The sequence below is a fragment of the Malus sylvestris genome, chromosome 10, assembly GCF_916048215.2.
Source record: "Malus sylvestris chromosome 10, drMalSylv7.2, whole genome shotgun sequence".
NCBI classification, from domain to species: domain Eukaryota; kingdom Viridiplantae; phylum Streptophyta; class Magnoliopsida; order Rosales; family Rosaceae; genus Malus; species Malus sylvestris.
In genome coordinates, this window is record NC_062269.1 from 15,465,945 (window position 1) to 15,484,406 (window position 18,462).

The 18,462-nt window shown below is 37.3% G+C and overlaps 1 protein-coding gene across 1 annotated transcript; it reads left to right on the forward strand.

Moving 5' to 3' along the window:
- The first annotated feature begins 366 nt into the window (after positions 1-366).
- LOC126586510 (uncharacterized) lies at positions 367-4,117 on the forward strand. The gene is made up of 2 exons (XM_050251361.1): positions 367-1,448; positions 1,513-4,117. Exons 1-2 carry the CDS (start codon positions 392-394, stop codon positions 1,776-1,778), a joined length of 1,323 nt encoding a protein of 440 aa, XP_050107318.1. The 5' UTR covers positions 367-391; the 3' UTR covers positions 1,779-4,117.
- The last annotated feature ends 14,345 nt before the right edge of the window (positions 4,118-18,462 follow it).

Genomic DNA, 18,462 nt, shown 5'->3' on the forward strand with positions numbered 1-18,462 from the left:
CCCCCCCCCCATTATTAAATTATATTATTTAGTTAGTTTTCATTGTTGTTAGTCTTTTAATTCAATTTCCGTCCATTTCAATTTCTAGTGTCTAATTTGATTGTTTTCATTATTTTGAGTCATTCTAAGTGTGTTTCGAGTTATTAGAGTTTTTAGCCTAGTTTTGTGTCCTTGAGTCTTGTTTAATATTTTTAAATTAATTTATAATAGATTAGCAATCCCTCCTAATCCCCGGCCTAGAACGATACCCTACTTACATCTATACTACAATTGTCAAAAAGAGGGTTTAATTTGTGTGTCTCTGACTTAGTTTTGTTTTCCTTGTTTTGTGTTACTTTTGATATTTGATTTAGTTCTCTTTGTTTGATTTCAGATACTAGAAAAGTAAGAGATGGATTTTGCTAGCATTAAAGCTCAATTGGCGAATCTTACTTCTCAATTGTCACAGATTGCCGAAAGGACCACAATGCAAAGTGTCCCGACATGTGGTGTGCCTTATGGGCACGGATATCAAACTCATCAACATCCTCAATTCACTGTGAACGAAGATGCTTGGGGTTATCAAGGCTATGATCAACCAAGTAACAACATGTTTTCCAACGCTTACAATTCGGCTTGGAGAGATCATTCAAATTATATGTGGGGGGAACCTCAACAATTCCAACAAGATGGATATTGGCAGCAAGAGGAGGAGTTCTATTCAAAACCTATGCAATATGCTCAATCAAACTCAGGTTCGTCAATAAATTATAATCAAATTCTTAATGAATTAAATTGTTTGGTGCAGGGCTCACAAAATCAAGCCAAGGAGGCTCAACAAGATGCATATTGGCAGCCATATGAGGAGTTCTACACCACACCTATACAGCCACCACAACATCCCCCACAACAATTCCAATCAAATCAAAGTATGCCCGTGAATTATAATGAAATTCTTGAAGGACTAATTTCTTTGGCGCAGGGTTCACAAAAAGAAGAACAATTGCCGCCATCGGAAGAGTTCTATCAGTGGCCATATGAACCGTCACAGCCACCACAACAATCAACCCAATTCAATTCAGGTATGTCCTTGGATAATGATACACTTAATAAGTTACTCACCTCTTTGAATCAGGGAGTAGAAAATCAAAACCAGGAGATGCAAGACCGAGTCAAAAGAGTGGACGAATTGGAGATGCAAGTTAGGCAGATTGTGGAATTCATGGCACAGATTCGAGATCAAAGAGAACTTTCCAACTCAAACATTGCAAATTCAAAGGCAGAAAGTGAAATCGATGAAGCCATCACTTTGGAAGGTGACATGAAGGATGAAGCTGTCCCAGAACCATCCAAACACAGCCCGAACATGGATGAATTGTTGCTGCAAGCAGAAGAGGAGGAGGACGACCTGGGCAGTTTAGAAGAATTCTTGCTGCAAGCTCCTCAAATCCCTATGTCATCCAACTCAGGTGAGGAAGTTCTAAATTCACTTCATTCAAACATTATTCCACCGAATGTCCTTTGTCCTTGTAGGTTTTTTATTCCAAATATCAAAGAGAGTGAAAAAGACATTGTGGAAGCTCTTCCAAAGGTGCAAAGTGATATCCCAATTCTTGGTGCACCAAAACAAGTTCCCGATGGTATTGAAACGTTCAAAGAACCTTGCACACCAAGAAAAGGGATTCAAGAGAATGAAGTGGTTGAAGCATATCAAGAATACATCCAAGAGGTTGTGCATGAGACAATCAAGCCCAAAGCAGTTGAGTTTGATGACACGGGACAAGCCACAACCATCATAGTAAACCTGGCCAAGTTCAAAGTCCCGGAAATGTTAAAAAATGTGGTGTTTGTCATTGAGTTTGTGTCGGAAAAAGAAAGTAAGCCATCTTCTCCAATTTTAATTTTAATTTATACTAACATGTTTCTGATTTTGATGATTCAGGCACCCACTCTTGAATTTAAACCATTGCCGAATCATTTCAAGTATCACCTCCCATTAAAAGATAAATTCCATGCTTTGGAGCCGAGGGGAATTTAAAGGAAAGATTCGTCCCGCTAAAGACGTTAAATCAAGCGCTTCTTGGGAGGCAACCCAAGCATTCAACGAAGGGAGACTTTGGAATCGCTAACCAAATCAGATTTGCATTCTTACACCCTTATCTTTACTGCTTTCATTTTGTTTTGTTCAGTTAGTTGTGTTATTTGGTTGATTTCTGTAAGTTTGTGTTATTTAGTTTAAGTGTGGGGGAAGGTTAAACAAAGTCTTTTTACATTGATTTACATATTTTACATTGATTTAAAAAAAAACATAAAAGTAAAAATATTTTATAATGATGTGTAAACTAATAGCATTCATTGGTCAGGTGGTGCTTCAGTAGTCGGCGGAGCTTCAGCAGTCGGCAGGGCCACGGAAGGAGGAGGTATCGGAGGTTGATCAGTTGGAGCTTCACTACGCGGTGCCGCCCCAGAAGACGAAGGCAGATGCGGTTGGAACAAACCCACAAACCTTCGGTGATCAAGTAAAATCTGACCATCATTTTCCTGCAGCTGGTCAATTTTCCTCTTCATGTTTGTGGCATAACTGTGTGCAAGCTTATGCAATTGTTTATTTTCATGCTTGAGTCCTCTAATCTCCTCTTTGAGACTCTGTATTTCAGCCACCAACGATTCAACGTGACGGGTTCGAGCAAATAGGCGTTGGGCCATGTTGGACACAGAACCCGCACACTGCACGCTAAGAGCCAGAGACTCCTTAATCGCCAATTCATCAGACCGTCTAGCGAGCAGTCTGTTATCTCTGGGGGTGACAAGGTTCCGGGCCACCACCGCAGCTGTCATTTCATTTTTCATCACCGAATCCCCCACGGTAAGGGGACCGGTAGGGGATATGAAGGATGGGCGCCAGATGTTGTCTGGTGAAGGCGGAGCTGCCTCTTCACCAATGTTCAAGTCAAAACGACGATCGGAAGGGCCATACATTTTTCAGAATGGTAAAGAAAGAAGAGATCGGACAGATTAAGATTTTGGAAGTGCAAGAAGGGAGTGTTTACAGGAGAGAGCTCAAGTGTGTTGTGGAACAAAATTAACGCCTCTATAAAAAGAAGAAATCAAAGAGGCGCTCCTCAGAAATCGAAGAAGCGTCCTCTCGCAAATCGAAGAGTCGGGGCTCCTTTCTCAAAAGCCGGATTCTTTTCTCAAAAGAGGCGTTGCATTTTTCAAAAGCTGGGCTTACTCAGAAACCACGAGCCGAACCCCGGATTTCAAAAGATCAATTTGTCCAGACGTGTCGTCACTCGTCACATGTAACTGGCAGCTTTGCGGAAATTATGGGCAGCTTTGTCAGAAAGCGCGTAATTTGTACTATTCATCCATCCACCGGCTGCCGACAATGAGTGAGGGAATAGTTCCGGTTGTGAAGAAAAGTCCTATAAGTATCTACCTTCGCCTTCCCACAGCAAAGGCACACCCTCTCAACACTTCTTCATCTCCGAGAATGTATTCCCAAAGAAACCTTTCGAGTTACTCTGTATTCCTTATTCCTTGGGGTACCTCTGCAAACAACCCATCCAAAGCAAAAGTATTTCATATCATGAAGGTTGAAAGCAAGAGTATCTCATATCATGCTTTCTCCCTGTCCTTTCTCCAGCCAGCTCTTGCTCTCGAGTACTCATCATCTTATGCTTTCTCTTTGTCTCTCACTTATAAGGGAAGTGAAGATGATACCTCGAAGCATGTGGAGACAACGTGCTGATTCATCCTCAACTAAGGACAAGGAGAAAGAGAGCAAGAGGTGGGCACTTGGAAAGATTGAAGAAAGAAACAGACCAACACCTCTCCCTCGTGCCTGCCCGTCGTGCAGAAGAAACAAGTAGAGAAGAATGCAGCTTGCACAATCATCCCAGCGGAAGGAGTTTGAGATGAAGAACTAGAGAAGCTGCCACATCTGCTTGGAGAACAAATAAGGAACTGCAACATCACCAAAGAGCAAAGCTTCACCGTACAATATCATCAAATCATCACTTGCAAGTAAAAAGCTAAGTGTCACCCCGTTCAAGAGGAAAGCTGTGGAAAGTCAACAAGCACGACCAATGATCACTTATTAGTTCTATTCATTGTCTTTTATCGTGATTTTCAATTTTTCGTTGCAATTTTTTTTTTTTTACATTTTCTTGCATTACTTAACTGAATTATTTCTTTTCTTTGCAGGAATTTTTGGTTATTTCCACCCTTGAAGTTGATTGCAGAATTTTAGCTTGGGGGGGTCATCGCTTGGTTTTACTGCAAACTAGGGAAATTTTCAGTCCAATTGCTTTATTTTGTTTCTTATTATTTATTTATTTTATTTTTATTTGCATTATAGTGTTTTCTGACATTGGGGACAATGTCCAGTTTAAGTTTGGGGGTAAAGAGTATAAAAAAAATGACCAAATTGAAATTTTTTTTACCTTCGACTACGAACTGGTTCATTTGTTTCCGTGTTGTTGTTTTTTTTGTTTTCTTAATTAGGTTTGTTTTCTTAATTAGTTTTGTTTTCTTTAAAAACAAAAAAAAAAAAAAAAAAAAAAAAAAAAAGATCGGAAAATTTAAAAATCCAAAAATATTGTCTTGTTTCCCTTATTGTTTTGAATTAGATTTTTGTTAGTTTCCCGACCCAATGATATAATTGGATCAAATTTGAACCATGATCATCAAGAACTTAGTTAACATGTGTTTTGTGAAATTCCTAATTCTCTTGTTAGTTTTGTACATGTTTGATCATCTTTGAAAAACCAAATGCACATAGCCTTGTTAATGTGAAACTAAAGTATGACTTAAAGCTTCATATGTGAATTTAGTGACCATATACATCATATGTGAGTTTTTGAGCCGATTGAAAGTGTGCATTTTTCATACACTCCTATTCTTTTATGTGTGATGAACTTATGTGAGATACATCTCTAGAACTTGCGTAACGATCTTTCGAAATGTTTGTCATTGATTGCATGAATTTGGAAATGATAGAGGCATTAGGTTTACCACTATGGCCCAAATAACTATGTTTCCCAAAGAAAAATGATATCATTAGATTGCCAATTTGAGCCGTGTATGTTGAGCCTTTTATTTCTTATCACCAGATATGTCTACCCTTATACCTGAAACATTTTTCCTTACCCTTTCCAAGCAAGCTAGTGAGCAATGTGAGATTGTCTTATGAGAAATGTTTGTGAAGTACTTTGAAGGTGTTTGGCAAAAGAATAAGTGTGGGGGTATTTCATGTTTGTATTTAAAAAAAAAAAAAAAAAAAAAAAAGAGAAGAAAAAAAGAAAAGAAAAAGAAGGATTGTATACAAAGAAAATAAAAAGTTTTTAAAGTTTCAGTTTAAGGGTGTGGTTGGAGGTGCTAGAAGAATCGTTGGAAAGATTGAGTTCTTATAAATCTAAACAAAAGAATTGCTTGCAATGTAGCTTGGAACTTGTGTTTTCCTATTCTTTCGTTTCAATAACCCTATCCCTAAGCCTCATTACATCCAATAAAAGTCCTCTTGATTTAAGTTTTGCAATTATGACTGTGGAGAAGTGATCTTTATGCAAGCTTATGGTAGAAATTTCACATTTGATTCTTTGAGCGAAACACATTTAAACTAAACACATGTGTGATTGAGTGTATATCCCGTGAGAAGGTTGCTAGTTTGCATATGATGATTTTAAAAAAATAAATAAATTTTTTTTTGAAATTGCATTAGCATGGCTATCTCACACACTACACTTCAAGGATGATTCAAAGATTACTGCTAATATTTGAACAAGGAAGATGAACTTGGATTAGTTTGTTTGGTGCTAGCTATGGTTCTTGATGATTTGTTTTCTTGAATGAAATTCTATGAGGGTCACATAGGGGGAAACTAATGTTTTTCATGTTATTACTTTTTCATGTTTTCTTTGTTTTGCTCGAGGACTAGCAAAAGCTAAGTGTGGGGGAATTTGATAGGAGCATATTTATGCGACTTAGTATGTTTGTTTTCGTGCATTTATGTTCTTAGTTCTTAGTTATGTTAGTAGTTTAAGCCATTTTTGTGTGTTTGTAGGTTCTATGGGCCAAGGATGCAAGAAGATGCATTTTGGAGCATTCTGGAGCATTTTTGGGCCAAGATTGGATGGTGCAAACATGGAGACATGAGGATGGACGAATTTGATGATTCAAAGGGCTAGAAATCTGCATGTGTGTGTGCAAAGTGTTGGCCTACAACTTCAAACATCATAGCTGCCATGTGATGGCAGAAAATGTGTTTATTGCTAGCTAAATGGATGAAGAACATGTTTGTGCAAGTATAAACACCACATGGGCAGCAAGAAGGAAAGAAAACAGCAACACACACACCACATGGGCAGCAAGGAATCAGAAATTAAAGCATGGAAGAGTGGGAAGTGATGAGGACAACACAAACACACACACACATGCACACTCACGGCAAGAAGAATGGAATCAGCAAAGGGGAGTGAATGGACAGCAGAAAAAGCAAAGAAATTGGACCACTATGAAGTGGATTTCTTGTTGGTCTCCCACTTATAGCTTTGGGTGGCTTTGGAATGATTATTTCTAGGTGGAAAGAGCACAAAAACAGCACACACACATGCAAAACAAAGCTGGCAGCATCCTTTCTTCCCTTTGCCGTGAGTTGTCATGTCCATTACCTTGCATTTCTTTTCATTTTCAACCTCTATATAAACACCATTCAGCCTTCAAGGAAGACACACAGAAATTCATACACATTTACATTAGTTCCAAGGCTTGCAAAGAAGGAGGAGTGCTTGGAGTTGTACTAGCCATTCCATTGGAGTTGTTGGAGCATTCTAGGTGTATTCTACTTTGTTTTTCTATGTTTAATATCAATTGTTTTTGTTTAATTGCAAGTATGAGGAACTAATCCCCTACTTAGCTAGGGGGAAGTTCAAAGCCATGAATATATTTGTAATATGAATTGATTACCTTCAGTTGTGATTTCTGAGTTGTGATTTAATTTGCTTAACTGCTTGATTGATAACTAATTTGTGTATGTTGGTTGAGAGTGCACGCTTAATTTTCATGCATGAATTTGATGCTAGAATATAAGTGAATTTCACCTAATCGTTATTAACTTATATTCACAAGTAGTGAAGGTTGTTATCCACAATCGTGTTAAGTGAATTCTAGGCTGGATTAACATGCGTATTCCATAGTTATGAATGCCTAGTCAATGTTTATGATTTCAGTTGAACTTAATGATCTTTGTTGAATGTCTCTATCATGCGTATTCCATAGTTAGGGACTTTGATGAGGAATAATTTGGTTGTAATGCGTATTCCATTCAATCCAATGAATCTAGGGAAATCTAAGAGTTAATTTAAGCGGACCTAATTAACTTGGAACATTGTCATTCACAATTTATTGAAAGAACAACTGAAAATCAATTTAGGTTGCATATGTGTCATGTGTGGAGAAGAACCCTCTAGCTAGTCCGTCACCTATCCTTTCACCTTATTTCATGCTTTTGTCAATTCTGTAATTTATTTAAGTTTAATTTACTTCTCGTCAAAACCAAACCCCCCCCATTATTAAATTATATTATTTAGTTAGTTTTCATTGTTGTTAGTCTTTTAATTCAATTTCCGTCCATTTCAATTCCTAGTGTCTAATTTGATTGTTTTCATTATTTTGAGTCATTCTAAGTGTGTTTCGAGTTATTAGAGTTTTTAGCCTAGTTTTGTGTCCTTGAGTCTTGTTTAATATTTTTAAATTAATTTAGAATAGATTAGCAATCCCTCCTAATCCCCGGCCTAGAACGATAACCTACTTACATCTATACTACAATTGTCAAAAAGAGGGTTTAATTTGTGTGTCAAGTAATTCTCACATCAGATAGCGTTTGCAAATATATTGGTAAACAAATACATAACGAATATAAATTGATTGATTTTAAGACATTTGATCCGGGTCTTTAAATCAAATAGCACCACCCACTATTTTTGGAAAATTCCGTATCCCTCATTGGAATTCGAGAGTTTTGGATGAAACTCTTAGTAGGGTATGGGAGACTCACCATTACCAAGCCCACCTCAGAAGAATATCATATTGGCTAGCAACAATAATGATGAGAGGATAACGCTTTAGCCATTTACAATTTTTGTAATTACCCATCTAATTTGGCCTTTAGAAAATGATGCCTCAGAAGAATATCATATTGGCACCATTGCAGTTAGTTATGTCATTCCCACCATGCTAGTTCAAGTAGGGGTTCAAGAATGGCCTCAGAAGAATATCATATTGACCATACTCGTTGCCTATCTTCACTTCATCATATGTTTATAGGCTTCTCCTGAATGTAAGCACATACTTTGCATACCACAGAACTGGACGAATACGGTGTATGAGTCACAAACGATTGAAGCTCACCATGGTGGAAGGCCTACGAAGAGATGTTCAAAGCATCTCTCGCTTATCAACTTAATAATGGTTTGGTTGAGGGTTTTTAGGTCTCATCACATATAAATATTCATTTTAATCTTTATTAAAACAATTTTGGTCCTATTACAACTATTGGTCCATTTGATTGAATTTAGTTGTATATAATACTCCCACTATGCTTATAAAACGGTTTTTAAAGCAAGAGTATATGATACTACTAACATAAACTTTGCATTCATTTGATGGACTATATAGTTGCCTTAGGGCCTTAGGATGACTATGAACCTTTGTTTAGATTCAACACGAGCCTAGTGTTGAATCTCGGTCTAGGGATGGTGATTGATTTTAGTTACGCGTTTAATCACATTAAGGCGTGTTGTCTTAGGGGCGTTGGACCCTCTACTCCATTTTCATGCATATCAAATAATACAAGAAATGAGTACTTCAAAGTAAAGATGAGCTTATGCTCTTTACAACATTTGAATAAAACAAATTACTTTAAAGTAAAGAAGAGCTTATGCTCTTTTACAACATTTGATCAAATCAAATTACAACCAAAATCTAATCTACACATTCCCATGGTTCAAACAAATTTGAAACGGCCTTTCACATAGCTCAATTATCGTAGGCTTAGGTTCATAATCACCCTTTAATTAATTAACACTTTAACTAATTAAATTGAATGCAACATTTTCATTTTGGTTTTTGTATCCATAAAATTGATTTAAATGGAGCTAAATGAAATGAAAATCCAATTCTCATTTAAAGAGACAAAACCATTTTGTTCTCATCCTAATTTGGGCCAAAATGCAATAAACTCAACTTTTTGGGCTATGTTGCAAAAACATAAACTTTTGGGGTCACTTTGTAAAAACACAAAAGTCCACTACTTCATGTAATTACAACTAGAACCCAAAAATTTCAACAAATTCAAAAACTTCATTAAATGAACAAAACAATTTGTCCTTTAATGATTTTGGGCCTTTACGTAAATACGTAAACTTTTGGGTCAAACTACAAATTACACAAAAGTACCAAAACTTTATGTAATTGCATAAAAGCCCCAAAAACACCCCACTTGTAGGGTGGCCGGTTTTGGAGAGAAGGGAGTGATGTGTGTGTTGATTTGTAGTTTTAGACATAAAGTCATGCAAGTGGTGCATGACATAAATGTCATGCAAGTGGTGTGTGTGAAAGGGAATTAATCCTTACACACCCACCAATATTTTTTACACCTTTCTAAATAAATATCTAACACATTTAAACATTTGAAAAATATAAAACATAAACTTTATGAAATAAATCAAAACTTTGAATCAAAACACCAAACTTTTTGTTTTTGGCAAAAATGTCAAGAACAATGACGAACACTCATGAAAAACTCAAAAAAATTCCATGAATATTTTTCATCCAAAAACATCCCAAAACCACTCAAACTTAAGGGAAATAACATATAACCAAACTAGGGTACATAGGGGTTCCAAAAGTTACTTGAAAAGACTTTTAACAAGTCAAACAAGAACCCAAAAATCCACCCTTTGGATTTGGCCGAAAATTCCCAAAAACATGGCACCAAATTTTAGCTCCAATATTCATGCTCATATGAACTACATCTACAACATTTGAGATGGAAAATTTTCTAACAAAATTTACATTCAAAGAAGCAAGAATAAAGCTTGTAACATATTACAATATTTGAATCAAAGACTATGAACTACAAAACCCAACAGGATTCACCAATTACTAGACCTAGGCTCTGATACCACTTGAAGGAAATTTTGTGAAAAACATGTTCATTTAAGCAACATCTATAGCATGCAATTAACAATTAAAATGCGGAATCATGCTTGTATGCACTTAAAAACAAAACATTAACCATGAAATTCAAAGCCTAGTAGATTGGTGAACCTTGACTCAACTTAAAACAACATTTGTTAGTTGAGAAATTATACCTTTGTAGATTCCTCTTTGCATAAGCAAAGGCTAATCACCCAAAGAGAGGGCCTTCATTCCTTGCATCTTAGATCTATGGATTTGGATGGATGAAATGGTTCTCCAAGTTCCCAACATTGAGAACCTCTAAGTCTTTTCACCAAGGTTAGATTGGAGAAGAAATGAGTGACCTTGGAGTAGTAGGATTGCTAGCTAAACCCTCCAAGGAGGCCGGCCACTTTAGAGAGAAAGGAGAGCTTATGTTCTCATCCTTTCCCCAAAAGAAAAACCCTTAATGAATTTTGGCTATAAAGTCATATTTATACCTTTATTCATTGGAGTGGCAAACTTGTAATTAAGTCCAAAACTCACTCCTTTAACAAAATGGCCAGCCATAGGGTTTCATTGGGCTTTTAAGGCCTTTGTGAATTATTTGTCATTAAGTTGTCATACAACTTAAGTCAATGGGCTTGACTTAAGTTGCCCATTGGGCCTTGAGGCCCAAAACTATCCCGAGGTCTTTAACAAACTTTTTCGTTTGATTAATTAACATATTAATTAATCCTTGCCATAAATAATTAAATCATTTAATTATTCTTACTCATCTCCATTGTTTCTTCAATCTCCACCATACACGGTGTACGATCCATTAGGTTCCTTTTAGCGAGGCAGTGGGCGATTAAAACCATTTCAAATCGATTGTGAATTGAAACTTACTTTCAATTCTCCCTTTAGTGATTATACACATTTAGGGCTTCCACAAACCATGAATGACACCTAGCAGCATATCATGGTTACCCAAGCTAATCAAAAGAGGTGGAAAACCTATTCAGTTTAGGATTACAAATGCAATACGGTCTTTCTCTAATACAATACTCTTGACCACATTGTTTGGTTTGATAGTTTATTCATGTCTACTATCCAATGTGATTCGTGTGCTTATATGATTACCTTGAATGTGATTTGGAATGACTTCCTAAATCTCATTCATACTCTGGCCAGAGATTCTTAATCATATCATAGAGTATTCTCCCCCAAACAGTTTGAAGGTTAGAGATCCCTTGTTGCGCATTCACTTGCCTCCATGGCTAAGTGGCTTAACCCCGACGATGCCGTGGACACCCTCCTGATGGAGTGACTTTGACATAATCAAAGATCAAGGACTTAACCACTAGACAACTATGATGCCTCAGGTCAAAGGACTACTTTGCATTATCCTAACCATGAGTTCTCATGTGACATGAGTATGAGAACTCCTCGTTGATCGTGTTCAGTGGACTCATTCATTATTGAGCACCTACATGCTTGTCTTGATGTCACACACACCAATGCCTCGAGATTAGTCACTCTCCCTAAGAGAAGACACAGCATGTACTGATCTTAACGGACTGTCAATGCCCAATTGGCAATCCTATGATCAGGAACGTTTAGGATGTGTCTACGAAAGAATGGTCTCATGAATCTAACTTCTTTAGATCGCATTCTCCCAATCACATATTCCTTGGACTTATCGTTTAAGCGTATAACATTTATATGAGACGGCTCAAACAATAATCTTTGCCCTTGATATTCAACTAGATTAGTTTAACATGTGAAATTTCCGTAAAGTATCATCATATGATTGGTTTTAGGGCACATTTCCAACACTTTAAACACTGTAGGCCAATAAAAACCACACTCTAACACCTTGAGGGCTGTTCTTTGGTTGCCAAAATGACCCCCACATGCATAAGAATGACAAAAGGCTAGAATTGAATTAAACTCAGAATTGTGCACACATCTTCGAACAATCTGATCTAGGCAATATTTCCACAAATACGGATCATCCCACACATAAAATCGTGCATCATTTCTGAGTTTATCATGTTTGTATTTATCTAGAGTGCTAGGTACTTGTTTTGTGACCAAATCAGCATACTAAGGCTTACTTACCTCTAGGGATAGCAATTGTTCATCAGGGAATGTTTCAAGAATGGGTAAGGAGTCCTCAATGTGCACCAAATGGCTGAGGTGGTCAGCCATCACGTTTTCACTCCCTTTTCTGTCTCTAATTTCAATGTTGAACTCTTGAAGTAGGAGCATCCAAAGATTCAGCCATGGTTTGGCCACCTTCTTGGTGAGAAGATACTTCAAAGCTGCATGGTCAAAATATACAATCACTTTAGTACCAAGTAAATATGAACGAAATTTATCTAAAGCTAAGACAACTGCAAGAAGTTCTTTCTTAGTGGTAGAATAATTCAAGTGAGCATCATTTAGGGTCCGGAAGGCGTAATAGATGACGTGGGGCTGTTTGTTCCTCATTTGGCCTAAAACAGCACCAACGGCATAGTCGGATGCATCACACATTCGCTCAAATGGAAGACTCCAATCTGGTGGCATGATAATGGAGGCCAAAGTCAACATGTTCTTGAGGGTTTTGAAAGCTATCTCACACTCCTTGTTGAACTCGAAGGCTACTTCCTTTTGGAGTAAACGGCACAGAGGTTGGGAGATTTTTGAGAAATCCTTGATGAATCGCCTATAAAATCCTACATGGCCAAGAAATGAACGAACCTCCCTCACCGAAGTGGGAGAGGGTAAGTGATGTACAAGATCTATTTTGGACTTATCAACCTCAATCCCTTTTTCGAATATGATATGCCCCAAAACTATAACTTGTTTTACCATAAAATGGCACTTTTCCCAATTCAAAACAAGATTAGTTTTGATGCATCGTTGTAAGATCAAAGTAAAATTATTCAAGCATGCATCAAATAAGTCACCAAAAACACTGAAGTCATCCATAAACACTTCAATGATCTTTTCCACAAAATCTGAGAAAATACTTAGGCCCTCTCCAACCGATGGCTAACCAGATGGCTCGTTTTAGCCCTCTGGCCTTCCAAGATTCTCCAAGATATTAATATTTTAATGAACAGTACAGGGCCATATTTTCCTCCGTCTCCAACTGAGGGCCAGAGGGCCAGAGGGCTCGTTTTAGCCCTTTCATAAAAAACCGTCTCCAACCGAGGGTCAAAGGGCCATAGAGCCAAACATAATTTATTATTTAAAAACTATAACTTAAATTCAAATCCAACGGCTAAGTGACGTCACCTAGCCGTTTGATGCGAAATATATAAGCACACAAATTAAACCCTCTTTTTGTCAATTGTAGTAAAGAATGTAAGTAGGGATCGTTCTAGGCCGGGGATTAGGAGGGATTGCTAAATCACTTGGAAACTGACTTGAAAACGTAAAAACAAAGTTTAAAACACTAAACTAGACTCAAAGAATGCAAAACTATACTTTAAAATACTAAGATAAACAAAAAGATTCAAAACAGCAAATAAACACTCAAAACTGCCTTAAAACACTTTCTGGGCAGTTTTGAACACCTAACACTAAATTGGACAAAATTGGGTTATTACTTGACTCAAGACACTTAAAAACACAAACTAAAGTGATTACTAACTAATCTAACATTTTGAAATAAATGGGAGATTGGTTCTTGACGAATTTGAAAACAAAACAAACTTTGTAAAACAAAACAGATTGTAAATGAATTTGAATGAAACTTATGGATGGAAGGCTAGCTAGGAGGTTCTTCTCCACACATGTCACACTTGCATACAAAACGATTTCCAGTTGCTTTTCGATAAACTATGAATACTCAACGCCCCAAATTAACCGTGAATTGCACTAATTAACCCTCAGTTTTTCCACCAGTTATTAGGTTGGATGATTGCATACGACAACCCAAAACATTCCCTACAAGTTCCCTACATGAATTGCATAATAGAGATACAAGCAAGAATCATTAAGTTCTATGAAAAACATAAGCATTGATGAGGCACTCGTTACTATGATTTGCATGAAAGTTATGCCAAGAATTTACTTAACGTGATTGTGACTAGCAACCTTCACTACTTGTGAATATAAGTTCATAACGATTAGGTGAAACTCCCTTATATTCTAGCGTCAAATTCATGCATGAAAATTAAGCGTGCACTCTCAACCAACATACACAAATCAGTTTTTATACGAACGGATAAGTAAATTGAATTCACAACTTATGAATCACAACTGGATGTAATCAAATCATATTGAAAGCATGAACATAGTTTCGAATCACCCCCTATCTAAGAGGGGTTTAGTTCCTCATACTTACAAAGCAAAGATGCATAAATTTAGATATTAAAAACAAATATAGAAAACACCTAGAAACGCTCCAACACTCCCAAGGCTTGGGCATAGGCACGGCACAAGATGTTCCTTCTCTTTCCTTCCTTGCAAGCAGCGGCACTAGAGGTTTTGGACGGTTTTGGGTGGTTTTTATGGTGTAGAATGGATGGGGAATGGTATGGAAAGGTTTAGGATTGATGGGTGGTGTGGCTAGGGGTGGTTTTTGGCTGAATTTGGAGAGAATGGAGGTGGGAATTTTCGGCCAAACAAGGATCAAAATCTGTTCTTGTTGATGAATATGGGAGGTGGTATTTATAGGCTTGAGAGAGGACCACTCCATTTCCTTTGCATGTGCAGCTTGTGTGGCTGTGTGTTGTCATGTTTCCCCTTTACATTTACAGACACATGCTTCATCATTTCAACCACCAAACACACACATTTTCTGCCATGTTTTCCTTTACATTTACACACACACGCTTCATCATTTCAACCACCAAACACACACAATTCCTACCCATGTTTGTGTGTTTCCTTTGCCCATGTGTTGCCTTTCTCTTTTTATTAGCCAAATCTGCTTAGCCCTTTTCTGACCTTTCCGTGTTACAATGCCCATAACTTCTTCTAGAAAAATGAGATTAACAATCCGTAAATTGCTCCAGAAAATAGACATCCGTAGCTTTCCATGCATATAAGGCTCATTCTCTCATTCATTCTGAGCTGTTTGGAACATGCTTCCAAAGTCAGATAATCTGCACAGGCAGTTTTGACGAATTTGTTACTTAATAATTCACTTGTGCTACTTTTCTTTTCTTTGCTTGATAAATCACACAAAACACAAAAACATATAAATAGCTCAAAAATATAAGGAACTAACTAAGAAAAGACAAGTGAATTTTAGGTAAAATATATATAAATATGAGTTTATCAAATACCCCCACACTTAGCTTTTGCTAGTCCTCGAGCAAAATAAAGAAAACAAAACACAACCTAAACCTTCCAACGTTTGCCTTAGGGATTTCCAACGCACATGACTTGTTAAAAATCATTATCCCCATAGATTTGAGTCATCTTCACACTTAAGCACATACTTAATCATAGTCACCACGTACTAGTTCACATTTAACCAATTAAAATATGATTTTGAATGTAGTAACATGCCTTAGAGAATTTGCTCAAGTCCTTACGAGATATTCACTCAATTTTCACTCAGATTTTCTAACTACACACCCTATACTAGTTATATGTGAGAAGATTGATGTAAACATGAAAACGAACGCTCACATATATGTATCACAAAGAAAGCAATTTCTGGAGTTAATAAGCATGTTTAGATATGATCTCATGAATGGAATGCTACTACTTAGATGTGAGAACCAATGACACCATATGCTCATACCAAATTCAAACTCCACAAATTGAAACACATAACACTCAAGATTGAAGTCAAAGGTTATAACGGGCTTGGGGTGTTGGCTAACAAATGAAGGATAGGGATAACAAACGTTCTTAAAGCAATAGCAAGCAAAGTAATGAACTTGAAACTTAGAATTCACTTAGATTGCAGAAATCAACTTTTAAACATGACGGGAAGATTCAAGCAATAATTAGGGCCGAATTCAAAGTTTTGAACCCCTTCTTCAACAAACAATACTTTAGGACTCTTTTTCACATCTTTTCAACTCTTTTTTTTTTATATACTTTTCACACTTTTCTTTTTTTCTTTCTTTCCACCTGTGCCTATGGCACACTACTTACATGAGAAACAAATTCCCCCACACTTATTTTCTGCCATACATAATCAAAAGGAATTCAATTTGAATCATGCTTTACTATGCTTTAAGAACAAGGGTATGGATGGTCCTAATCTAGGCTAGGTGAGGATAACGTGGTTTAACAAAGAACGTAGGCTAACAAAGCTCAATGGGGTTAACTTAAACATATAATGAAGTAGGATACACGGCAATTTGGCTTTGGTGGTGGTAACTACACAACTTCATCTTGAATATGTGTTATGCAAATCAATATCATGCTTTGAATGAAATGGGCATGAGTTCTAGCATTTGGAACTAAATGATGAAACGCCTTCTAAGTAGTAACCAAGCAAAGAAAAATGAGATCATGCAACGACTTTAGAAAACAATAATGCACAGATTTTAACTCTCCAAATAACGTTTTAGGCTCAAGTCTCACAAGGTTGTAGCGTTAATTTGAGTTCCTTCCTTCAAGCATGTTACAAAACTGATTTTTCTTTTATGATTGCATGTGAATTCATAAATTATAACCACAACCAAGCATACACCAAAGAGCATATCAAACTTCCATCCATGTTTGTAACTTTCTTTAACAGCCATGCACTTAAAAACCAAATCCTCATTATTTTGTTGAAAGGTACCCTAAGACACAAATAATCATACAAAAACAACTCTTTTTAGGTTTTTCAAAACAATTTTTCAAATTTTTATGAGATTTTCGGATTTTTATATCAAAACAAACTAAAACACTTCAAAACAGCTTAAAAACACTTAAAAGAGCAAGGAACAACATTAGAAGTAATGGGTGATAAACTCCTACGACTTTCATGCAAAACAATGGTTACCCCCCACACTTAAATCAAACATTGTCCTCAATGTTTCAAGCATAAACTCACACAAAAACAAGCAAAATAAACAAACAACAAATAAACATGACAAGTATAGCAAAGTAAACAAAAAATAGACAGAGTAGAGTTTAATAACGCAAATCTGGATTTGGAGATAGATGATCTTGTTGACTTTCCACAGCTTTGATCTTGAACTGGATTGGAATTGTACGGCGAAGCTTTGCTCTTTGGCGATGCTGTTGAAGCTTCTTGAGTTCTTCAACTCAGACTCCTTCTGCTCTCGAGTTGATTGTGCAGGCTCAATTCCTTATTTGTTCTCTAAGCAGATGTGGCAGCTTTTCTAGTTTTTCAACTCAGACTCCTTATGCTGGGTTGATTGTGCAAGCTGCATTCTTCTCTGCTTGTTTCTTCTGCACGTTGTCTCCACATGCTGCTGGTATCATTTTCGCTTGCCTTATCTGTTCTTCGAGTAGATGTGGCAGCTTCTTTGGAAGTACATTAGCAGTGGAAGACGAGTACTCGAGAGCAATTTCTCCATGTCCTGCAGGTTAGAACAAAGACAAGGAAAAGGACATGGAGAATGCATGATATGAGATACTCTTGCTTTCAACCTTCATGATATGAAATACTTTTGCTTTGGATAGGTTGTTTGCAGAGGTACCCCAAGGAATAAGGAACACTGAGTGACTCGAGAGGGTTTGTTGGAAAGGCATTCTCGGAGATAAAGGAAGGTTATGTATGTCTGCCTTGCCATGGAGGGTAAAGGTCAACATTTATAGGAAATGATAACCGGTACTGTCCTTTCACTCCTGTCGGCAACCGTTTGATGATTGAACAGTAAACTTCACGTGTTTTCTACTTCAACAGAAATCGTCGACAGATTGCCCGTGATTTCCTCAAAGCTGACGAGGCTGAGAAAGACAGATGGTTGGAATCGGCGCTTCGACAAACTGCCCGTGATTTCCGCAAAGCTTTCTCTGCATGTGACAAGTGTTGACGAGGCTGAGAGAGACAGATGGTTGGAATCGGCACTTCGACAAACTGCCCGTGATTTTCGCAAAGCTGCGTTTACGTGTGATGGGTGCTGACGAGGCTGAGAAAGCTGACACTCTTCGATATCTGGAATTGGTGGTTTGTGAGCAAGCCCAACTTTTGAGAAAGCTGGCGCTCTTCGATATCTGGAATCGGTGCTTTGTGAGCAAGCCCAACTTTTGAGAAAGCTGGCGCTCTTCGATATCTGGAATCGGTGCTTCTTCGATTTCTGAGCTCGCATTTTCAATCTCTGAAATCCCATCGCGTGCTGATTTTTATAGAGGTATGCAGGACGTTCAAAGCACACTTGAATTTCTGCCTGTAAAAACTCCCGT

Excerpts from the sequence above, each read along its gene's own strand:
- LOC126586510 (XM_050251361.1), top strand. The coding sequence starts at position 392 with ATGGATTTTGCTAGCATTAAAGCTCAATTGGCGAATCTTACTTCTCAA. Across the intron at positions 1,449-1,512 it reads CCCTATGTCATCCAACTCAG|GTTTTTTATTCCAAATATCA; the intron begins GTGAGGAAGTTC and ends TTGTCCTTGTAG.